The 25,369-nt window shown below is 41.2% G+C and overlaps 2 protein-coding genes across 7 annotated transcripts in view; one reads left to right on the forward strand and one right to left on the reverse strand.

Moving 5' to 3' along the window:
- Positions 1-680: 680 nt before the first annotated feature.
- Positions 681-5,252, forward strand: sqlea (squalene epoxidase a). Its single transcript, XM_088388287.1, has 11 exons — positions 681-1,146; positions 1,594-1,837; positions 2,089-2,266; positions 2,565-2,661; positions 2,891-3,004; positions 3,176-3,347; positions 3,836-3,931; positions 4,174-4,316; positions 4,462-4,558; positions 4,631-4,718; positions 4,819-5,252. The coding sequence occupies exons 1-11, from the start codon at positions 880-882 to the stop codon at positions 5,009-5,011; spliced, it is 1,689 nt and encodes a 562-aa protein (XP_088244413.1). The 5' UTR covers positions 681-879; the 3' UTR covers positions 5,012-5,252.
- A 276-nt stretch (positions 5,253-5,528) lies between these two features.
- Positions 5,529-25,369, reverse strand: part of oxr1a (oxidation resistance 1a) — a 91,882-nt gene continuing 72,041 nt past the window's right edge. For 5 of the 6 annotated variants that reach the window (XM_088388281.1, XM_088388285.1, XM_088388280.1 and 2 more), the window contains 11 exons: positions 21,272-21,424; positions 20,430-20,614; positions 18,580-19,244; positions 16,991-17,150; positions 15,498-15,663; positions 11,445-11,525; positions 10,688-10,813; positions 8,529-8,681; positions 8,330-8,425; positions 7,338-7,411; positions 5,529-7,260 (listed from right to left, as the gene is read on the reverse strand). In XM_088388281.1, coding sequence (XP_088244407.1) covers positions 7,125-7,260; positions 7,338-7,411; positions 8,330-8,425; positions 8,529-8,681; positions 10,688-10,813; positions 11,445-11,525; positions 15,498-15,663; positions 16,991-17,150; positions 18,580-19,244; positions 20,430-20,614; positions 21,272-21,424 — 1,995 coding nt within the window. In that variant the 3' untranslated portion in view covers positions 5,529-7,124. The remainder of the gene's footprint in view (positions 7,261-7,337; positions 7,412-8,329; positions 8,426-8,528; positions 8,682-10,687; positions 10,814-11,444; positions 11,526-15,497; positions 15,664-16,990; positions 17,151-18,579; positions 19,245-20,429; positions 20,615-21,271; positions 21,425-25,369) is intronic. The other variant, XM_088388284.1, reaches the window with a different exon arrangement.

Raw genomic sequence — 25,369 nt, forward strand, 5'->3', positions numbered from 1 at the left:
TGTTTGGCATCCCCAAAGCTGTGATATATTTCAACATTTGATCTCGCTCTGATGTTTTTTTTTTTTTTTGTACAATTTCACTTTTAGATTTGATTTGTCTTTGATTTGTGTTTCATTTCATAGTTGTCCCACCTTTGCATTTTAAAGACAAACATTTTGCTTTATTACCTTTTATATTGTGCTTTTTAAACGACCATTGAAGAATGCCATTGTTCGCCATTTCACAAAGTCAGTGACATTTGGTTGTTGTATTGCCCTCAAACTAAACTCAAATTTTTGTCATTTATCAACTCAAAATCTGATAATACACCTATAAAATTAGTCAAAAATATGTATTGGTATACATATATTTGGAAGGCAAATGACACCCATTGGGTGTGTATGGCCCATGTTCAACGTCCAAACTTCGATATCCGTTTCAACTTGCAATTTCAACACTTGAGTGACCCTGGTTTTGCTCCAGAAATGTATGCGCACCTTTCTCCTGACATCACATCATACTATAATCCCGACAGTCGGCGAGCCAATCGGCGTGCGAGTGAAGTCTTCTGAAATCCAATCAGCACATAGCGTGAGCTCTGCTCACTGGAGCGTCTCATCTGATTGGAGGAGGGTTGGGAGCGCTCTGTAAAACCGTCCAATCCGAATAGTCAGCGTCTCTCTAATTGCCATATGATATTCAGCATCCCTCGATTTGGCAAACTATAGAATTAACATGAGTTACCAAAGTGACGTCTTATGTTGGAGTACTTTGATTGAACATTGGATGAATATTAATGTGTCTCCGATCCCAACCGACAGTTAAAGTTGGCGTGACGGTGCCAATATTTCTGTTTTTTAATATTTAATTAACTTTTTTTTTTTTTTTTTAACTCCGAGATGTGGACTTTTTTGGGATTAGCCAGCTTCACGTATATATACAAAAAGTCCGGGGCTGTTTGGACACTGGCTCAGAGAGAGCTTATGATAGTCCTCGTTTTATGCCTGTCAGTGGGACTGATGTTGTCTTATTTCCGATATTTTCACGGTGACAAGCTCAGAGTATCTCGGGTGTTAAGTTTACCTCTGAGTCTCTTGTCCCTCTTGCCTATCATCAACCCTCTCAACCCACAGAGAAGTCAGAATGCAGACAACACGTGTCAAAAGGTAAGTTTTCCCAATGTGAGCTATATCCACTTTTTCAAAAATGTTTTATATCTAACTACAAATGATTTTGAGGTTCCATATGGGTGCATACATGTAATTGATTCTTGTAACCCGCCACCTGCTTGTGAAAGCTTGAACGCTATATAAATAAGTGTGTGTGCTTGTCCACATCTTTCTTTTCAGCACAACATAAGCTGTTTCTTTAACATATTCCACCTTATTGTACTCACTATGTACTGAACCGTCAGCAGAAAACTTAGTTACGTACACAATCCGACTGTCTGGCCTACCATCACAACCCGATGCATTTCTGTAGTTAAATCATTATCATTAGCACTCTGTGGTCAACAATACCTACCATGTAGCCAGTCTACTATTTCATTGCTGCAAATAGTGTTTGCACTTTTTCCCATCTGTATGTCTGTCTCAATGTCATTTCACCGGTAGAGCCCAAGAAGAAGGAAACAAGTGGCTAGTGTACCTTCCACATCCACCTCACTCCTGGTAGATGCTGAGCCAGATGTAGTGATAGTCGGGGCTGGCGTTCTGGGATCAGCAATGGCGGCCGTTCTGGCACGGGACGGTCGACGAGTGACGGTGGTGGAGAGGGATCTGAAGGAGCCCGACAGGATCGTGGGGGAGTTGCTGCAACCCGGAGGCTATAGAGCGCTCAAAGAGTTGGGCCTGGAAGGTCAGAAACATTCAAAGTGCTTTATTCCATGTGTGAGCCCATGCTATCTATCTTCATTCATTACAAAGGCTTTTTTGGGGATGGCGGTTGTTGCAGTACACACTGAACTCTGCTGATAAAATAAATCGGTCATCCTCAGGACCAATTATTGCTTTAATCAGCAATCGATCAAGCAGTTACCATTTGCTCATTCCATAATGCATCATTCATCTGAACTAAAAAAAAAAACTAATGTCATCATCTCCCATCAGGCTCGGTGGAGGGTCTCGATGCCCATCTGGTGAACGGTTATGTGATCCATGACATAGAGAGCAGCACAGAAGTGGAGATCCCCTACCCTCAGGAAGAGGACAACGTCCAGTGTGGACGTGCTTTCCATCACGGGCGATTCATCATGGGCCTGCGGAGAGCTGCGCTGGCTGAACCCAAGTAAGTACTGACATACAACTAGAGTTTGTTTTACTATTTGTATTATTCTATTTATTTTTAGTACTATACTTGCTTGACTCTGAAAATGAAAATGATGTCAATTCATCTTTTGGTAGTGGTTATAGATACAATAGTAGATGGCAGTAGTAGAAAAAAACTTTGAGTCGTTCTTCTAACTAATGTGGCCTAGTTCTACCATTGACTGAATTGTCTTATTAGAGAGGAAAAATAATCATTCAGTCAACACCACCGAGCTAATCTATTGGCTATTGGTTATTTGTCCATTCGCGCCCTCTAGTGTCACATTTATAGAAGGCACTGTGACCAGTTTAGAGGAAGAGGATGGCTGTGTAACTGGAATACAGTACAAAGATAAACACACCGGGGACGTGAAGGTGAGAAAAGGAAATTATTATCATCGTTTTGTATACATGTATAATTTTTAATACGAGTGTAAAGTTGCTAATAAACGTTTTAACATAATAATTTTGAGGTTTTACAATTGTTGACAGATTTCATGTTTTTATATAATTTTCCCGTTTTTACATAATAATTGACATTTTTACACAAGTTTTGCGTTTTCTTTTAGCAATCCGCTTTTGTACTGATGTAGATGTCTTGCAGGAAGTGCATGCAGCCTTGACAGTGGTGGCTGATGGATGCTTCTCCAAATTCAGGAAGAGTCTGGTGTCTGGAAAAGCACACACTTCTTCTCACTTTGTTGGCTGCCTCATGAAGGTGCATTTCTCGCATTTTTGCACAAGCCCCTATCACCCCCCCCCACGCATGCACACAACTAAATTGTGTTACTTGAACCATGCAGTGTAAATCAATCTTTAGAAAAGTAGTGGGAAACAATGTGACACACCTCCAACTTGTTTTTTTTTTTCTCAATGATTGGCTTGTTAGGATTGCCCCCAGTTTAAAGCCAACCATGCGGAGCTGGTGCTGGCCAACCCGAGCCCTGTGCTCATTTATCAGATCTCCTCCAGCCACACCAGAGTGCTTGTGGATGTGAGGGGGGAGATGCCACGTAACCTTCCACAATATTTGGCCGAGAAAGTACAGCCTCAATTGCCAGGTAAAGGACAGAAATACATTTACAAGATCAAATGCTGGCTAAGAAATAAACCCACATTGACCCACTTCATCAAAGAATTTGAGCATTTACTATAATTAAATTATAATTATACGCACACACACACACCTACCTGCATTTTAAAGCATATGTACTATATTGGTTTTGAACCGTTCAAATTATTCACTCTTTTAATAAGAGTAAGTGTGATCCGGATGAGGGTGGGGAATATTATCCATGGGTAAATGTTATTCACAGGTATGTCACCTTGTGCTGGAAGGCACTTGTATTCATGCCGGCGCTGGGGTTTCCACTGAAATATCAGCAATGCTCTCTGCAAGCTACACTAACCTTCAGGGGTCCATCTGAAATGCTACCGTCGGTCACATCGACGTATTGATCGGGCACTTTCCACACATGCAGTCAATGTGCAACTTCCTGGAAAGGTGGCTGAGTGATCTCTGTTCTCTTCTCCATCCCTCTTTCTTCAGAGCATTTAAAGGAACCTTTTATGGAAGCCCTACAGAACGACCGTGTCAGGTCCATGCCTGCCAGCTTCCTCCCTCCCTCTCCTGTCAACAAGCCAGGTACCGAATCACATTGAACCCGACCTTTTCTGCCACAGATTTGGAGGAAGAAAAAAATGGCTTTGGACTTTTGCAAAATACTGTAATACTTTTCATGTTACGTTTTAGGCAGACTTGTTGCTAGGTAGAATTTATTTACCTTCCATTTTAAATGATGACTGCTATGCCTCAAGGTGATGTTGATAAAGATGAGAAAATATGCTGGGTTTGATGATGGAAGATTGTATTTCTGTGGTTTATAGGTGTATTGCTCCTTGGCGACGCCTACAACATGAGGCACCCTCTGACTGGTGGAGGGATGAGTGTGGCGCTCAATGATGTCCGCATCTGGAGGAGCCTGCTGCAGAACATTCCAGACCTGTGCGACGACCGAGCCCTGTTGCAGGTGAAAAAAGACGCCAAACCAATCAGCCTTTTACCTGTCTCAAACCCAGGATGACAATTTACATGAAGCAAGCATCAACCAGTAACATATCTGTTAGACAGCACTGGTAATTGAAGTCTCTCTTGTTTTGTTTTCCACCTCTTAGGCAAAGAAAAAATTTCACTGGGAGCGCAAGTCATCACATTCTTTTGTGGTGAACGTGTTGGCCCAGGCTTTGTACGAGCTGTTTGCAGCCACAGATGGTAAGCGTCCGGATCCGACAAACATTGTTATTAGCTTAGACAATATTTGTCATTTTGGTGTGTTTTGGCCAGAATCACTGCATGAGCTGAGGAAAGCCTGCTTTCAGTATTTCAAACTCGGAGGAGAGTGCATCGCTGGACCAATTGGACTCCTATCAGTGTATGCACAATATAAAAATGAGTTTATTCCCAAGCTCTTTTATAATTATACTATGCCGTTACAAATTTGTTAATGAACCATTACATTATTATTTTTCCAGTTTGTCACCCAGACCAATGATCCTCATTGGTCATTTCTTCGCCGTGGCCTTGTATGCCATCTACTTCAACTTCAAGTGCGAACCCTGGAGCACCAAACACAGAGCCTTATTTAAAAGTGGAGCAATTCTCTTCCGAGCCTGCACGGTCATGTTCCCCCTCATCTACTCGGAGCTCAAGCACCTGGTGTACTGAACGGCACTCCCATGGGTGCACAGGGACAAGACACGATGTCACTGTTGAGCACTACTTTGCAAAAAAAAAAAAAAAAAAAGTGGTACTTGTCATATGTCTCTGTATTGGACACTTTGCCTTTGAATCTTTTGGAGGGGGGAAAAAAAAAAAGAAAAAAAGGATTCTTTCTTCAGACTGAACGTAGTAGAAGTACACTGTGTATATTGTGAACATACCATTTAAAATAAAAACCTCAAGTTCAGATGGATTTCCAAACATTTTCAAAAGTAACGACTTGCAATGTGTTTAGCTATTCTATCCATTTCCTAAACCACTTTTATATGAAAACAGCAACCTGTCACAAATAAGTTCAGGTAAGTGGTCTGACAGCCAGTCGTGTTTTGGTGGGCCAACCATTTTCATCATCCGCCTGGCAGCTCAATGACTAACTTTCAAAAAGACTAAAATAATCAAAGTTACAAACCATAAAATACGCACTATACAAAACATGCAAAGAAAGACGACGAATGTCAACATATCCCTGGTTATAACCATTAATTCATCTTTATTAATTTATACATCACTGATACATGGTATTCAGGTGAAATAATTGGAAGATTTATCCATATTATTCTCTGTGGCTCTCCACAAGGACACAAATACTGGTGCGAAAGACCAGAGAAAGGTGGCTGTGGGGTGAAGGGCCTTTGGGTAAAGGTTAGGCAGCATCACAGCCAGTCTGCTCGCATCTCTACCTACCCGTCGGAGAATCACCTGGCAGCCCAGGAGCAGAGAATCCCCCCCCCCCACTGCTATGAACCACATCCCACCCCATTTGCGACCTCAGCGTGGCCCTCCGTTTAGACACAGAGCGTTAGGGCATAATCTTATTGATATTGGTAGCAGCAAGCTTTCTACTAACAGTGAACATCATATGGATCAAAACAAAAAAAGTACTGTACAGCTACTGCTAATAGAATCTAAAAGCCTCTCCTTGACGCTTTTACACCAGATTAAAGTGCTAGAAGCAAACCCACCAATCCACACTTGGTCATATATATTTACTGTATATAGCATCATTTACAGGGTAATATACATTATATTGTAACAGCTGAAATGTCAGCACAAATAGATCACTGTCACACTTAACAGCAATATATATATATGATTATATACAGCCCTATATAATCATACATACCAATATATAATTGTCATATATGCATGTAAAACGGCTTAGCACGTCTCAGGCTTTTCAACTGGATGCCGGGACAGCAATTGTGTATCAAGACGTAAGAGCTTTCCACGTTCCTCTCTTGAAAGCTCCACGGATGGCGGCCAAAGTGCCGCGGGCCCCCGGCGGGGCTAGTTGAGGTCACAGGACAGTTATTTGCATATTCCACAAAATCTATTGCAACACGTTTACTGTCTACTAACAGTACAGCCGGTGTTAGCTGGACTCACACGTACACCCACTGAACAGAACATTACGACGATGGCTGATCTGGTTATAGCTATGTGCTTTCAGATGGTGTGCTAGGACAGTGAACGACAGGAGGACTATCACGCACAAGATACGCTATTAGTTTAGCCTCAAGAGGACCACCTGGAATTGGACTGAGGGAGGAAAATTAAATTGAACAAACTCAACGAGCCAAATCCCTCATCTGCAACTTCACCTTCACAATAGAGTACCCCCCGTTTTTCCTTCTGTTATCACTTGCTTTGTCATCACCGCGTGGATAGGAATGTGTTTTTCTCTGCTTCCTCGTTCACTCTCCAAGCTGAGTGGCTGCTGGGGTCACCTGTCTGGACCAATAAGATGGCACGGCACAGTTCCCTTTGTGATCCCTTATACAGTGACTTTCCACTCTCCCCACCTACGCTGCAAATATGCTGCACGAGGCCATAATAAGGTACACACAAAGGTAGTTTTTCACAAAGGGAGAAAATAAAAAGCTCCAGAGTAACTGCAGAAGTAATGCACAACAAGCGTCCGATAGCAGGCTTCCGGCCGGGGGAGCCCCCTGTAATGTGCAGTTAAGGTTGGGACGTTGCCATTGTTCTAGGGAGGACCGTTCCTCACTCTGCCTTAATTCAGGACTTGTCTGTTTCCCCAGTGGTGCACCCCATGTTGTTACTCAAAAGCCCAGATCTCTATGTCCTGCACATAGAAATCTTCCTTTTTAGACAGCATGGGGTTCCCGAATGTTTTGCATGAGTGACTCCTGCCGTGGTAAAGGTCTCCATCCAGCCAAAGGCCAAACTCGCCACTAGGAGAGAATAAAATTAGGTTGCGGGGTTTCCCACAGCGCAAAGCTTTTTCTGGGGGTGACGGGGTGAATCTCACCTTCCACCACCAAAAGCTAAGGAGTCCATATCTCCCTTCATGAAGAACATGTTGTCACCCGTCCATTTGTACACCTGTCGTAGACACAATAGTGCATATATCAGATGACATTGCATGACATCGGCTTGTTGACATTGTTTAATAAGCTCTTTGCGACACTCATGAACTCATTGACAACCTATGTGCCACCTGAATAAACATCAGATCTTGCGGACAATAAAATTGAACACACTCAAAGCCTCCTAAAGTTAAACGATTTAGTTTATGTATGCATTATGTCAAATGTCCTTGAAATAATTAATATTCAGACACAAACAAATGATTTGTATTAATAGGGTTCAATCACAAGGTTCTTATGTACATATAGAGAGCTATATAGAGCTAAGGGATGCCATTTCCAGACAGTTGCTGTTAAGCACTGTAAATGTTTTGGAATATAAAAATTTGACCACCCTCCTAAGATATGATGAGTGAGAACTGCACAGATGAGTCACATTGTAATGTGCCTTGCATTTCTTTTTGTAACATTCTTAACTGGCAAGCGCGATCATTCTAGCACTAAATGTATAAGAATACTCATCCTAAGTTGTTTTTTTTTTTTTTCCTCCATTTCCCTTCAGATCAGGGGTAGGGACAAGTGTGGGTAGGAGAAAATCAAGGGCTGGCACCTTTCATCTACTTGGGAAAGCCCTGCTTGAGAGGCCCAATTCCCCTTGAGGTCCTCGAGGAAAACAAAACAAAACAAAACAAAACAAAACAAAACAAAACAAAACACAAGCCAGCCCAGCTAAATGCTACATTGCCACCTGTTCAAGTTGTGAGTCATCAGGTGGTAGCCTGGCAAGTAGGTGTGCAGTGGATGCATTTAAGGCTCCATCTTTTAACACGCTTCAGCTTTTTACAGGTGCGGCTTACACATGATGAAACGTTTATGAGAAAATCTTCAGCCAATATGAATGTAAGAAGCACTGTAATAAATCGAGTGCGTTTACCTCAAACTCTGGATTGAAGGTGAAGAGGAAGGTCTCTCCTGTGCCATAAAAGCCATCGCTGACTTTGAAGGGCTCCGACGCGAGGGCACCAAAAACCTGGAGGAGGAGGTGGGGGTTTAAAAAAAAAAAAAAAAAGTCAAGACTGAGGGCATCCAATTTTGTAGCGGTGTACTCAATTTGTGTTGATTTCTGAGCGTACCTGTCCGTCACTATCCTTAATGACCATGAGCACCGGGGTGTCCTGGCCCTGCATGGCTCTGTACAGCGTCTTGATGCTCATGCCATGTTTGGATGTGCCAAAGGCGAGCGTCCACGGGTAACCGATGGTGCGTGGTGGCAAATTCCTTGCAAGCTATGTGACAGGAAAGGAGAGGCACAAAAGGCAATGAAAGCCTAAAAAGGCCACAGCGACCGATGCTCAATTACATCTGCAGCGACCTTTCAACACCATCTGCCATTTAAAGAAGAGTAACACGACTGCTGATGTCCCGGGAGAAAGGAAAGGGGGAGCGCCTGCTGCCGACACACTGAAGGCTTATCAACAACTTTGCGCCTTGCAGAGTAATGAAAAGCTGACTGATAACCGCACAGAACTGGCAACTTTCTTTTTTTTTGACTTGAGCTAAAAATCCTATAAAATGTACTTTTTAGTGTAGAGTACAACAGCCTCCCTCCAAACACTGTGTTCACTCTCTCTTGTTGCCTCTTCTTGTTGGTTCAGCACATTTTGCCAGCGGCGCTATAATGAGCGTCCTGAAAACGATGCCACTAGCAGATGAGGCTCCACTTGGCTCGCCTCTGCGCTGCCTGACTTACGTCCACGGGGTGATTACAGGAAGTCGCATATTGGCAATCTATCGGTCAACGTGCCAACTGGGACTCATTTCCAGGCGTGCGTGTGCGTGTAAGAAAATGCATGCTACAAAACATGCAGCAACACGCAGGCTTTGTGACCCAGATCTGTACATGCATACAATATCAGTCAGGTACTTGCTTTCTGCTGGTGACCTGGATGCTCTGCTAGATTCTCAGTTATTTAGTAACAAAATGCCATATCACAAGATATATTTTTTCTTTCTTTTTTAAATCAAAGCCCCAAAATATCATACCATGTATGTAAGAAGTATTTGGTCACATCGCTCTGATGTCAAAACTATGCTGCTCAAAGTCCTAGAGACATCAGGCTGTTATTAATTAATGCAGATTTTGATCCTGAATTATTATTATTTTTTTTTATCTGCATTCTGGTACAGCATGTCTCAGCTTTTCCACGTTTTCAGCCATCTGTCAACTGTCGCATCAGAGGGACTCGCCACTACAGCAGTGTCATTACTGTTGTCAAACTATCTTCTCTCTTTCTGTATTTGGGCAGGCCAGTCCTCAGGTCACCTAAAAGTTCCTTGTTACATCTACACTGCTGACGATTTTACCCAGCACCATCATCCACTGAACACAAAGCGGTGGTGCAGAGAGCAGGCGTGTAATTGTTTATTTCCTGATGCGCAAGAAAGGTTAGAAGGGTTAATGGGTATTACTAAACTCGTGTTCAAGAGTGACCGTTCGCAATCAGTTCTACAGCAGAGAAAGAGCATTTGGGCGAATGTGTCTCTAAAGACCTACAAAACTGACTTCATGCATCATGCAAGACCACAGCGCACATCATGAATTATCAAGCATGTTTATCTTTTTATTCAGCTTATTTGCTAATTGCTGCTCCCCCAAAGAACGGACGGACTGGTCTTAACAAGAGGTGAGAACATCAGAAAATGACTTCAAACTTTATGTTTGTAAGCTGACGAACACTCGAGCATGAAATGTCACCTGATAAGAAGTATGGCTGTGGTATTGTGTTAGTTTCCTACTTGTGACTTAAAATGTGGTATTGCGTTAGTTTTCCACTTGTGACTTAATAAGTACAGAACCCCATAGTTGACAAGGAGGAGGAGGGGAACACTGTTGAACAGATATTTTTCTACAAGCCCAATTTCACTCAAGTTGGGACTTTATGGAAAACATAAAAGTGTGCTATAATCTTCTAGTATCAATTGTCAAAATAGTCAATTCTACATAAATTGACAATAAAGCAGACAATTGACTTTGATAAATAAGATATTTAATGTTCAAATTGGTGAACTGTACTTTTTTCCCCCAAATATTCTCTCTTACACAACATCGCAACTTCATTGGAATTGCTCCTTGTATTTGTGTTAATTCCCATGTGGAAAACCTGCTTACAAAAGCAAAGAAAAGCTGCCTTTCTCAGAAGACATTTTGTTACTTGAAGGTTCGACTGTGTCCTACTTTGCTGACAGTTATGAGCTGATGTTTGTGTATGCGAAACTGCAGCGGGCATTATACCTTCTCAATTTGATCAGCCTCCAGGAGATCGCTTGGCTCTCTGAGGTTTGGTTTGAACGTTTCGGGCTCCAGTTCAGTTTTAATGGACGTATCATGCTTGGAGTTCACCTCCTCTTTGGTAGTGATCTACAACAACAAACAGCAGTCAGCGCATTGCACATCAACAATAAGGATAAATGTCCCAGATTCCATCCAGAGAGTATTTGGAAGATGGATGGGACTACTCACAGTTGTTTTAAGACCACCACATTTACTTCAGCTACTGCTACTTTGACCAGGAGGCAATCTAGTAGGAACAGCTCATTTAAGAATCCAACACAGCTTTCTAATGGAATTTCCTTGACCACCACCTTTGTGTGTCTCAAATATATAACATACATATAAACTAAAGTACGTGTATTTAACAGAATAGCTAGTAATAACTAGCTACGCAGACTGCTTGGAAACATTAGAAAGAAAAGCCTGTCACAAGAAGATAAGAGTCAACTTCTCTGCGCTCAAATGATAAATGTTTTCAGCGACCGCTCGGAAAGTTGCTTCAAAACCTGGTTTGAGTAAATTTTATGCGCTTCAGAAAACGTATTGAAATATTTTCTTAAAGTAGTGACAGAATTTGGTTTGCCAATGCATTTGTGTGCAACGGGGAGGGGGGCGACTGCGGGAGTGTGCAGTCTGCTGGAGACTTTTGTTGGCAGGGACAGTAGGTAGAGCTGGCCACATTATAGAGTGGGCGGGCAGACAGAGCTGGTCTGGGCACCTGAAGTCTTTTGCAGAGTGAGCGCAGATCTTCACTGTTTAGAGCGTCGATGCGACGGTGGTACTCCGTCATAGACACTACCTGGTAGTACAAAGACAGGAACAGGTAGAACATAAAACGCTGCCAGGTCTATTACTGGCAATGACGCAGGGTTTCTGAAGTCCCATATGTGCATGAAGCACTGCAGTGCAACAGGTCTGACTTTGATGATTGGGGACATTTTGCATGTTTGTGTAATATGTTTAAAAGGTTCAATTTAGGGTTCCGTTAAAATAGATTATACAAACTAACAAAACAAGAGAAAGACAAGCTAAACCTACTTGACAACCAATGCAAAGGGAAAAACTGGTTCATCCACAACATACCTTCAAAAAGAGAAGCTAGTTCCCAAACACAGAGCCCGTGTTGCCAAATTTGCATATTAGTTGCTATATAGCAACTTCTTTGGCCGCCTGGCCATTCATTCCTTTAGTTATTGAACAAAAGGAGAACGAAATTTTCAAGGGGGGAGGGGGTGGGGGTTACTGGCATTGCAAACTTTAAAGATTCTAAACCAAAATATTTTGCTGACATTGCCTTGCCCCACCTGTACAACGAGACAAGAACGTGAGAGCGCTGCAACAGTGGCTATAAGAAGTCTACACACAGCTGTTCAAATGACAGGTTTTTATAGCCTGGCACATTGCAGAAAAACAAACACTGTCAGAAAACAGTCACAAATTCATTGCTTCTAGTTCCTTATAGACCCAGCCAATGTTTGTGGCCCATTAGCAATTTCTTTGTTGGTGACAAGGACTCGCTTTACAACTGCCAATAATGCAGTTAAGAAGTTAACTACCATTCTCATGAAAAATGCATTCGAGCCTCACTTCATGAGCAGCTGAAGGCACTTCAGTCATGTCAACAGTCGGGCACCTTGGTCCAAATTAGGTCCAGTCAATAAGCGTTACACTTCCATCACTTAATAAAGACTATTTATGACCAAACTGTCAGTCTTGACGATAAATACAGTATTTATTTCTAATATATTTTTGGGCTCAGTCCTAAGACTAATTCTAAGATAATGAACATATCTTCATTCTTAAAAAGCAATGTTTGAATGCAACAGTGCAAGTGAAAGCATTTCGCATATCACATGTTACGGGCACCGATTAGTCAATCAGGTGGCCCATGGCTGTGCAAAAACTTTGGCTAATGCTGAATGGTATCGTGACAAAGTACATTTTCAATGCCACTTGGCTGTTTGTGATGTGATGCAGCTTCGAGCTCAAATTTTCAAATGCATGCATGTAGGCAAACAAGCAAATTTGCAGCCCATTAGCATCATATTTGCACGTTTGCACAAACTTCACAGACTGAATACGGTGGTTGGGTTGAACATTCTGGTGTTTGCATATATAATGCTTAATTGTACTTTTGTTTCATCTTTCAGTTTTAGGGTAGATTTCAACCAGTACAATGTTTGATTCTCTTTTGTTTTATGTGTCAGTGGGAAAGACAAACAACTTGAAGCAAGCCAACTAAATCATTTGGAAGCGAGAGTGTGAGAAGCGGTATGAAAGAAATATTGTAAATGTGCATTGGTAGGGACAAAATGTGGTGAATCTCGGAACCACTGATTCTTTTTTTTTTAAACGTTTCGTGGGTTCAGTTTTAAGTTCACTGTACCTGTGATTGTCATTTTACCAAGCAAACCAACATTGATATATATTAATTATCAATTGAAAACATTTGCAAAAACACTAGTTCTTCATAAGAGACAATTACTGTAATTCTTATTGTTAAATATTAGAACAATTTTCATTTATCAAATGTATTCATCAATCACGACTACAATAAATAACTTTAAAAAAATCAATTTTTCATAACTCAACAGAGGAAAGAAATTCTAATGAAATCATATCACTGATGCAAAAAAAGGTTCACGCTACCATGAGAAATATAACCTTGAAGCTGAAGGTCAAAAGCAAGCTTCCTCAGGGCACAAGGCGTACAACAAATCACGAAACCAATTTAGCCATCATGAGGCATACAATGCACAAATAAACCAGATCCACATATTTGTTCAGTTGACTGACACCCATGTAGGTTTGTTTACACGCAGAAGTAAAGTTTACCCAATTTGTACTCTTTATGATCCATAATATTCCACAGTAACTGTGTTTGGTGTGCGTCAAATATGAGGAAATGACAACTTCCAAGCTCCTGGCAACATCGTAGCATAGTCAATGGGATCATTATACTCAACAAACTTTCTGACAGCTCTCGCGTGTGAATTCGCTGTGATATGCGGACAGATAAAGCGGCCCCGACCACTTTCTATATAAAAGTGACATATCAAAAACCGGCCGGCTGATTTGCTAGCGTGCTAGTTAGCTTTGCTATCAAGCTAGCATCGCTCTCGAACCACAACGGCGTAAGAGCAAAGCGCATATTCATGGGGCAAAAAACAAGAAACATACACGTGTATACTTAGGTGCCAGTTGTTTCTCTTGGCCCTTCACCCTCCTAGAAAACATGTCTTGCTTCCAGGGCGAGGTTGAAAACAGAAAGTCTCATCACAAATCATCTAACTCCCCGTGTGGATAGTTGGATACCCGAGATAGGCATTGAGGGGCTGTGCCCTGGCAACCTTTCTGTGTAGACTTAAATAGAACATATTTTTGGAAGGTGTCCTAACGCGATACATCAGAGTGACATTGCTGAAAGCCAATTACAACTTGGGATATAAATAGAACACGCACCCCATTGGTTAAAAATAGTACAACCCCGTCTAAATACTGGAACGATTAAAGCTACAGCAACAGTACTCTAGGTCGATGCTTCCTGATATTTTTCATATTCTCAACGTTTTGTTGTCAAATGCACAGAAATGATTTGGATCAAATTGTACTCCTTTCTGTGCAGGGGTGTGTGTCAAAGTCATTTTTTTTTCGCGGGCTGCATTGTAGTCATAGCTTCTTTCAGAGGGCCATTATGACTGTCAACCCAAATAAATGTATGAGCACCTCATATTATATACAGTAAAAGCTACAAAACAAACTGACAAATAACTTGTTTTCAAATCAGACGAGCACAAATTGGTTAAAAAAGATATTAAAAGTGAAGACAATTTGCAATTCTAGTAATGACACATGAATTTGATGCACAATTTGTCTTCGCGGGCCACATAATATGATGTGGCGGGCCGTATCTGGCCCCCAGGCCTTGAGTTTGACATCTGTGATGTACAGGTTACATTACCCCAATAACCTGTGAGTCCAGCTCCCGGTCATTTTTTCTTAAAATAGAACAAGCACAATCCACTTACATGAGAATTAATTTTCAGTGAAAGTTTTCTCCAACCTCTAAACAGTTCACCATAGTGTCTTCTTTCTATTATCACTAAATTCTACAAATGCTTTTATTGGAGTAATCACCACTCCCAAAGCTAAGTATACGGAACGACAACACCGGTTTTGATTCCTCTCCACATTCAGAAATTATACACTCAAAAGGTTGAACTCAACATACGATTGTCTTTAAAAGCACATTTAGCATTTTTGTAAATAATGGATAATCAAGTTGGTCAGTGTGCATTCAGCAATATAGATTGCAGAATGCTGACCAACAATAGCGATTGCCACACAACATTGAATGACTCTACAATACACTGAGAATAGTAAACAATTGCACAAACATGCAAAACACTTTGGTTGGAAGTTCAGAATGCGCGATTCCAAGCAAAGCAAGGATTCACATGGCACACATAAAGTACACGTGATTGAAAGTTCACAGAAAATATGCAATGATGAAATTCATACAAATGCAAAATATAGAAGCAGTTTACACAACTATCCATTTACACTGAGCATTGCATAATGAAAACAAACGGACTGAAGTGTGAACATTTAATTGGACACACAACAATGTCGTATACAGTACAATGCATGATGCTGGTTTCACAGATGATGGATTAATAAATAGCGAGGAACTGAATAATCCATGTCTGTGAGCCTGAGTCAATAAATCACAAAAAGCACACATGGAGCATAATTAACAGGAAAATCCTACCTCCCATTCTTTGACGTTGAGGTCAGTGATGGGCTCGTCCGCAGCACTTTCTGACACCTCGTGCTTCTTGACAACCATAAATCCGGGTTCTTGTCCCATCCCTCGGACACCCTCACCATACATATCTGGGCTCCACTGCATGAAGAACACATAAAGGTGGTCTGACCTAGGAGGGACAAATGCAGAAAATCAAGAGGCAATTTTTTTTTTAAACATGAATCATCAATTAATTACTCAAACATTTTGAGATGCATAATGAATACTGAGCAATACAACATACAACTCTTGACATAAAACATTTTTAAAGTGCATTTGGTTCAATTTATTTTGAGATACACCGGCCTCCATAATTATAGTCACCCCTGGTTAAAATGTATTCTTTAGCATCTGATAAATTCATGTTTTTTTTTTAAATATTAAAGAAAAATAATGGTAAACCCCCCAAGGTTGTTTCATACTATGTGTGTGTGTGTGTGTGTGTGTGTGTGCTGCTTAACTATTTTGCAAGCACTTTATAAGTCAGTCAGTAAGTCTTTATAAATACGCTGAGCTGTATCCAGTGTCTTGATGGCGTATGGCTCATTCCTAACCTCACTTTCTCCCTTCGCAATTGTAAAGTGACTTAAAGACACATCATACGCCTCGCTTCCCATCTAGGTCAGATTACAGAGAGTCTATTGCTCTACGAGCAAAGATCTTATGAGCCATTTGGTTGTGCACCTTAGCAATACTCCCATCACCCATGCAAAGAAAGCTAAATGAGTAGTAACAGCTTACAAGCCCCACTATTCAAAGCTAGTTTTGAATCTGACACGTCCCTTAGCTATTATCTGTACGAGCAGCACACCGGAAAACTGCTTGACAGGTGGGACTGTAGCTAGGCAACATGTGGCACAGAACAACAGACAAGGCTAGACTTCTTAAATTCCTAACAAAAAAGTGAGGGGGATGATTTCAGAGCTGCATCCTGCACTCGACATAACCGAGAAGCAGTAAATGGAACCCAAAAAAATAATGACATGGATGCTTGTCTGATTCAAATGTGATTACTGATTGAAAAGAGCACCGAGTCATTACTGGAAAATGAGGATGACAAGCTCCCAACTGCTGGTTCCCACATAACAGCTTTTTGCAGTGCAAGTTAGGTTCAGTTTTTATCTCAGATATTTTTTCTTTAGTACTGTTAGTGGATTTCATCGATTTGCAGATTTTGAAAAATCAGGGCATCCATACTTTTTCGTGAAACACACTTATTGGAGGTTTATCAGCATTGGACATATATATTTTTTCTTGCTATATTTCAACAGCCGTCAACTATATATTGACTTTTGATGCTTTCTGTTGTTCCTTATCCCCGCTGTGTGCTGTTCCAAAAATCTTGCACTTCAACTCTGCTTGATACAACTTATCACAGAACAAGTGTAACAATTCATTTGTAAGTGAACAAAGATAGATTTGTATACGCTTGAGTCATATGCGGCAGAGTAACTGACCTCTCCTGCGGCACGGCAAACCAGTACTCGTGCTTCTTGCCCTGTTGGGCATACTGCTGCATGGATGCGCTGGCATTGGAAACAAACGTCTTTTTCATTGGCTTCCCCACCCGCAGACATAGGAACTTGTGTGAGTGGCTCTTCCTCCTCTGTGCAGATCCTAGAAGCAGAAGTCAAATGAAAAACAACATGGGACTATTTTAAATCAAAACAGGTTTTTTTCTTAATTACAATGATATATTAATTCTCAAATGTTAGTATTCTGACAAATGTTTTATCTAGTGAAGAAACCTATCACGTAATCTTCCAATTTCCATTTAAGGGCCACTTCATCTGACATTTGATATTCTGTGCCAGAAATTTAAAAGGACAGGAAGAAAATACGAGCACATAGTTTACAGTAGCACAGTCTTGTATCCATAAAAGTGTACTGCAAATTATCATTATACATAATCTAGGTTGAGCATGAAGAAACAATCTGCATAGCTATCATAGTTCCTGTATGAGTACAGCTCATTTTCTGTGGTTACTTGTGCGGACTGCTGTGCCTAGTAAGGAGGTACAGTCAATGTATTTGAATTAACTGCTTTTGGAGAATAATTGGAGAATAATTGCAATTGCAGAGTGAAAATTACAAAACCCCCTGCTGCTATCTAGGTTTGTGAAACTGGCTTTTTTTTTTTTTTTTTAACAGAATCTAGCTAAATTGGGTAATGTAGCACGAAATGAGTCACGGTGAGTCTTCTGTTCCGACTTGGCATACATCATTTGTGGTTTGATCCCAAAGTGGACAGCTCGAGGTACACCAGTTCACAGCTGGCATCACATGAGAAGAGTGACCCACTTGAGTTTATATCTCACAAACACCAAATGTACTGTTGTATTAAGCCAAGCTAGATGCACAACGCTATTTTAGTTCTGGGGCCGATCCATGCGTTCAGAGGCAATAACCCGACGCAAACCTAAAAGCGACAAAAGCTGCATTCTTCCCTCCCTAATCCCGAGTGCTCTGGCAGTGCCTGTCACCCACTATCATGACTGGGCAGTGTTTCAAACAGATCTGGGCACTAAGTCAAACTTCAATGGAGAGCTAAAGGCCATGTAAAGAAAAGCATTCTTTCAAAAGATTTGTTGGTTTCACACAAATGTTTACATAATTATAAAATCATTGAAACTGGTAATTTTATGTGTTTTAATAGCTTTTTTTCTACTGATTTCTCTAGTGTAGTGATTTCCAAGATGTGTGTTGAGGACTGCTCAACATATAATAATTTGAAACGTTTTTTTAAACATTTCTCAGGGAACAAAAATAGTTTTCTGGATTTGTATTGGATTAGATACAGACGCTTTATATGTGGTTGAATTGTCAATTTGAATCTTGAATCTAAAAATGGAAAAACAAGTGTCCCTATTGCTGATCAGGAAAACAACTATGCAGTCATACCTCATCATCAGCATTAAACTACATGCTGATTAAACAGCCCAATTGATTCTAGCCTAAAAAGTCTAAAATTTATTTCGATACGTAACCAATGAATAATGTAGCGTCAAAGTTGAGCTGTTCTGAAATAAATCATTAAATACATTACCCTGGGTGTTCTGTGTGTTTCCCTTTTGCCCTTGTTCTACATTATCCTTCTCCAATGTCCCTTGTTGCATAGAGTCAGTTTTGGAGACTTCAGTCCCCTCGTTGGCATCCCCAAGTAGACTGGCTGTGACAGAAAGGGTGTCTGTGGCAAGTGGGGTGGCTGATGTTTGGGACCCTGGAAAAGAGGTGCTGCTGCTGCTGCTGCTGCTGGGGCGAAGGGGAGCCTGGCTAGTGGTGCTGGTAGTGGGTGTGCTTGGTGGCTTCTCTTCACTGTGCTGCTTGGATCCCAATGGGGACTGAATATTCTTTTCTGTGGCAGTGTCTGGAGGATTGTCCACTACTGTGGCTGGAGGCTCTTCGGGATGGCTGACTGAGCTGCGGGTACTGGCCGGGCCTTGCGAGCTAGTGGGCTCTTCCTGGGTCACGGTCTGCACAGACTCTACAGAGGCGCAAGAAGACTTGTCCAGACAGACATCCTCGCTGGACGCTTGCTCTTCCTCCCTGATGGGGGACAGCTCAGACTCCGTGAAGACATCTTCTGAAATTGAACCCTCTGTGCTGCGTGGGGCAGTGCTGCCACTGTCACCGGCTCCTGGCTCCTTCTGTTGCTGTTCTGGGTCCTTCTGCTGGGAAGGATGTCTTTCAGATGGCAGAGGCTCCAAGTCACTGGAAAAATAAACAGCGTCCAAATGACGCACAAGCATTTTCTATCAGTTATCAAGAAATACTAATGCCCGTATGATTTAATGTTTTTTTATGCCACAGTGACATGGAATGCCGTTTGTTGTTGTTGCTTTTTTATTGTCATTGGCATCTTACTATGCTTTTTATTTCTAGCTATTATTTATTAGTCCGTCTGGCAAAGTCCTTTGTAAGCGTATATTTTTTTGTAAGCATGTTTTTTTTTTTTTTTTTAAAGATACAAATTAAATTCTTATTATTATGCATATCAAAGCTTCCATATTTATTGTCAAAGCATCCATGTAACTGCATACGTCATATGGGACAGAATTACACTATGCATGAGAGAAGGGAGAGTGAAAGAGACAGATTGCCAGCACAATAACTGCTCCATGGGCAGCAACTCCCAACCAGCTAAATACAGCACTGGTCAGACCAAGCTGCCAGTAGAGGAAACAACAACAACAAAAAGAAGACCCCACAGGGCTCCAATACTATATTTATCCTTGCATAATTCAGACTTGGATAGACTTGTAACTTAAAACCTGTTCAAGCCAAGCAAAAGAAAAACAGACGATTCTGTGGGAGGAAGCCGTTGAGTCCACAGAGATGGCTAATTCCTTCTGCATACTGAGCAACAACCAATGCGTAGGAAGGTGAAGGCATACTTAATTAACCTTGGTATGATTGTATTTTTATCCTTATTTTGGTAAATACGGGAAAAGAATGAAACTGTTTATTGGTTGATGATGCAATCAGCCTGTAGGTGACCCTTTGCCTTCAATCATGCCAAGCGTGTTATCAGTGGTGCTCTTAATCTTAATAGAAATGCCCCCCAATTTTGAGGAAAGAAAACTGACTGAAACCAACATTTGACCTGATCAACCTTTAAACTCTTGGTTAAGTTATACTTTAAAAAAAAGAGAGGCAAACTGTCAAGGTCATTTGAGTTGTTAGGGGCTGAAATAATGCCGAAAAAAACCCTTCCCTCAACTCGGTAATCTTGTTTAAGGTATCACTAAAAATGACATCGTATTTTCTTTTAATAATGGGGAAAATATCCCTGAAAGAAGAAACGCAATTCAATTTGCAGTGCAAGTGGCCGTTTCGGGTGTACTTTTCCTCCCTCGTATAATCGATTCAGATTGAGTATGTATTAAATTCTCTTACTCAGGCACAGTCTCTCTGATCTTGGGGTCAGTGATCTCTTTAAAGATGGCAGCAGATTGGACCTCTTCCAGAGGACACATGATGCCATACTCCTCACACCCATGGGCCTGAACCAGAGGGTCCATCCGGTGTGGATCAAACATGATGTTGTTGGGTGTCACCAGCAATACCCCACTTACTGAACCCTGAAAAAAAATGCAAAAGGAAGAAAGCTGTGTCTTAAGCATTGCCGTTCTGTACGTTCTGCTTTTAGATAGAAAGACGTAATGTCACTTTTAGAAGGTGCGATCAAATAAGTGTTTCAATACAGAGAAGGATGAAGTTAAGATTTTATTTACCACTAAATCAATCCCCATTGTTACAACAGACCCAATTTGAAACTCCTGTACTAAATCAAGTAGGTTACTGATCGCTAGTGCCTACCACTTAAATACATTCATTTGGACGCTGAAAGTGAATCAGTAGAGTGGTTCGATACCATGGATCTTTGTGTGTGTCTAGCGGGGAAAGGTGTCTTTAACACAAACATGCTTACGGGCAGCCAGATGATGACTGAAATCCGTCAAATTCATTAAAACAATTCCAGGTTGGATAAATTAAAGGAGGACTTTTTAATGTTTGCTTTAGGAGATTGTCTAAGATTGACATCGTGCAGCAATTTTATACTGATGTGCTGGAGAACTGTTGGATTATAAAATGATTGTGCTGTGAAAATTTTTATCCTTTCTCCCTTTTTAACATAAATGAATGTGAAAGTACTTGAGGTTTATTCCTCTAACGTTTTAATATTAGTATCTCTCATTTAACCCACCTTATCCTACTATAAAAAAAGACCGTCTTACCTTTCCATCAGTTATGTACTTGCAGTTGATCTTAAGGAACTTTTCTGTAAGGGCCTCTTCCTCCTCGGAGGTGGATGACACCACTCTGGATTGACGTAGAGCGGAAAACACTGGGGGGAGAACAGCCTCTGGTCTGGAGGGCCCATCTGAATCCTGTTCAGGGGAGGGGGTGGAATAAGGGCATCAATGGAATCATGGACGCAAAGGGACACGAAGACAGTTATTTGTAAACTGGGTCTAATGAAATTCATTTTATAGTGAGGGCAAAAGGATGATGTTCCACTAAACACACCCAATTCGTAATATGCACCGACAAACACGGAAGGTTTGTTCCACTTGGAAACACTTGGTGTAACTAATTTGTGTCTTACTTGATCATATTAATGCAGTTGAGTCTCTAAATGTATTAAATATATATCTATAGGATAATATTTTTCTCCCTCCAGTACTCATGAAATTCACCACTTTAATTAGGTTGATGTTTTTCTACTTTTTCATAACTTGATTCCTTGGAATGTTATGGAGAATGAACATGCCCTCATGCGAGGTCAAACATTTTCTGGCACAGGTGCCTCACATTTATTGTCTATAAACAACAACTGGAAAATAAAATAGGTGAAAATCCATATGCAAAAACAACAACAAAATGTTACAAAATGACATTTAGTCATTGTTACAAAAGATTTACGTAAATTCCACATTATTTCCTTTTAAATCACACGTTGTTGGCAGACATGTCAGCCTTTTTGAATACCAATCTGAGAAGTTCTGCTCTTTACAGCATCTCTCAAGCACCATCAAGTTGGATGGGGAACATAGTTACACAGCCATTTTCAGATCTCTTCAGAGATGTTCGATTGATTAAAAGTCTGGGCTTTGGGTGGGTCACTCAAGGGTATTTACAGAGTTGTCATGAAGCCACTCCTTATTTGTCTTGGCTTTGTAAGAATCGGTGTCTTATTGGAAGGTAAACCTTCGCCCTGTCCGAGCACTCGGAACTAGGCTTTCATCCAGGATGTCTGCGTACATTGTTACATTCATCAATCCCTCAATCCTGACAAGTCCTGCTGCTGCCACCTCCTTGCTTTTACTGCAGGGATGGTATTGGTCAGGTGATGAGCAGTGGTTTCCTCCAAACATAACGCTTTGCATTCATGCCAAAGAATCTTCAGAGAATTTTCTTTCTTGTGTTCTGAGAGTCTTTCAGGTGCCTTTTGGTAAACTCCAGCTGGGCTGCTGTGTCCCGTTTACTAAATAGGAGTGGCATGTGTCTGGTCATTGCACCATAGAGGCCTGATTAGTGGAGGGATATTTTCAAAATAAAACAAACAAAACAAATAAATAAATGTAAGGGTTTAATAAGTGGGCCACTCTGAGTATGGTTGCAGGCCACATACAGCCAGTTGTCCATTCCTGATCAATAACATTGAATGTAATTCTGCAATCTGGCACAAGTGCTGTCTGTTGGGCTGAGACAGAAGGAAGAGTGGTGTTTTTTTTCCCCCCACCATACATCGTCTGTGCCACAGGGAGGCATGTCCGATTTAATTGCCCGATGGCAATCGTCTGAGCACCATTTTGGAGGATGGAATTGAATGAATAAACAACTGTCACTTAAGATTACTGTGAAAACTGTGCAGAGTGACAGATTGGCAATACAGAGATACAGAAGACATTAAAATGCCCTGACAATGAAGGAGAAACAGGAATAGCATTCAGCAGAGCAGAGACAACGGACAAGAACAAACCATCTCAATTTGAATCAACCCCAAATTGTTCACCTTGATAGATACTGTATGAATCTCCTGCACATTTCAGAACTTTGGCATTAATATTTATACATCCTTCACTGACCAATTGGGGCGGGGGGCTGTAATTTTGCCGTAAGTGAAAATAAATGATCCACGTTACGAGCCATTCATATTGGACCCCTCGTTAGGCTTGTGGATGTGCTGCATCCTATCCCAGCTAATGGGAAAGAGGCAGGGTACATCCTGGAGTGGATGCCAGCTAACCACAGGGCACAGACAAAAAGAAAAAACAAGTGTGGGCCAGTTACCAGTTCCACAGTATAACAGGATTTTCAAAATTACGTTTTTTTTGTTTTGTTTTTTTAAAGCTGCCCAAGTTTTCTATGACCGGTAAGACTTGAACAATGTTGCATATGTCATTGCCAAAAACATGCAAAATGAAAGTTGTACACAGGAAGCAGGGCCCATGTGTCAAAAGGTGTGTTTATTGCAACAACTGGACTGACAATGGAGAATCATACATAAGCTTCACAGTGCATTTCCTCTCTCCAGACTGGGAATTGAAGTCTTTCTGCCTCACAACTTTCTTTCTCCCAAGAGGACCACTGCACTGCTGACAACATCTTAGAAGTATTTGAAAACATGCTGCGCGAGTGGGGCATCACAGTAGAACATTTGTCTAGTATCACAATAGACAATGATTTACAAGCATGATGGCATACAGTGCAGGATTTCTATCGCAGCTGAAAAAGGAAGAAAGAACTGTAGAAGAATCAGTCAATACAGAACGTTCCTGAGCAATCACTTTGTCATGTAGTGATGAGCTCCATTTTCAAAATGATTCTGACTTCTGGAACAGCAGCAGACCTGTTGTGCAGTTCAGCTCATGGCATCTTATGGCAAAGTGTGATGTGCACACTGATGAGGGTTTGCCAACTTCTAGGGCCCTTAAATTACTTCACGGATCTACTGAGGTCTGAAGCTGGCAACGGAGGACATCACTAGCAATTATGGATGATCTGCAACACTGTATTGCTTCAGAGAAAGTCAAGGTGATTGACACTGCTTGCCATTGATCGACATTGCAGGGCAAATTTTACTTCCAACAAAGGATGACACCATTACATCAACTGTACTGTAGAGGAAGCTGTGTGCCTTGCAGAAACAACATCACTGCCATTGCAACAATTACCTGCCATGACTGCCCACCAAGATCAAGATCAAGGAAGCAGCACTTCTACTTCACCAGTGTCTATTCTGCTGTCTCGAAAACTTTCTCGACCCGCCAGTGTTATTTACTCAAATATTTAAAAATAATTCATTTAAGAGCTGTAATTTAATACTATGACGTTTATCATACTGTCAGAATCTGATATTGGCTCATGCCTATAGACCAACAAGATTCAAGATTCTCACTTTAAAAATCTTCATTTAATCTATCATGCATTTTACGCAATGTGGGAGCAGAGCATCTGAAGAAAACCCAAACATAAACAAGGAGAACTCCACACAAGACAGCTGTAGCCGAGTTACGAACCCACAAACTCTGAACTGTGAGGTGGTCGTGCTAATTAGTCACCACAATGCCGCCCACACTGCCATGCAGAGCAGCACAAAAAGTAACAATAGGATCTCCTCACGATGTCACCAAGATTCTTTAGAACCAAAAATGATGTGACAATAGATGCATAGGTTTTGAGAATAGAACTGGAAAGATTCACTGATGCCAAGAGACAGAAAAAGACAGGAGGAGTAATGGAATGATAACGGCAAAAATGCTTAACCATTTTAGCAACTGACAAAAAAGACTCATGCAAGTATAAGAAAGACTGAAGAGAAAAATCTACAGATGGTGCACATTGGTCCAAGCCCAAAACCTTACCTGGGACAGTACATGCGCTTACCATTTTCAAGCCCTACATTTGCATTCAGGGATGGGGCAAAAGCCCATGGTAACTCAAAAATGCCAACACAATTTCAGTTCATTTCAATACCAAGACATTTGTTCATTTGTTATTAATGGGCGAGCGATCCAAAAAGTGCTGCAGCATTCGTATTCACATAATCTGACAAAATGACACATCAAAAATGCGATTACAATAAAAATGTCACTTTTGTGCATTTACCCTTGTCAGTGATGTCAAAGAACCACGTAAACATAACCTCATTGGCCGAGGACATCATGAAAACGTGCTTGGAATGAGGAAAAAGAACAAAAAACAGTAAAGAAGGACTGTGTGGGAGTTCTCGTGAGCTGGGATTTGAAACAGTTGGGCAGGGCATCAACAGCCAAAGGAGATCTGGAGAGTCATAGCCCTTAGCAACTGTCTCCTGTTCTACTGACACT

This window comes from Syngnathus floridae, chromosome 10 (genome assembly GCF_059516105.1).
Source record: "Syngnathus floridae isolate MCC-2025c chromosome 10, RoL_Sflo_1.0, whole genome shotgun sequence".
In the NCBI taxonomy this organism is placed as follows: Eukaryota; Metazoa; Chordata; class Actinopteri; order Syngnathiformes; family Syngnathidae; genus Syngnathus; species Syngnathus floridae.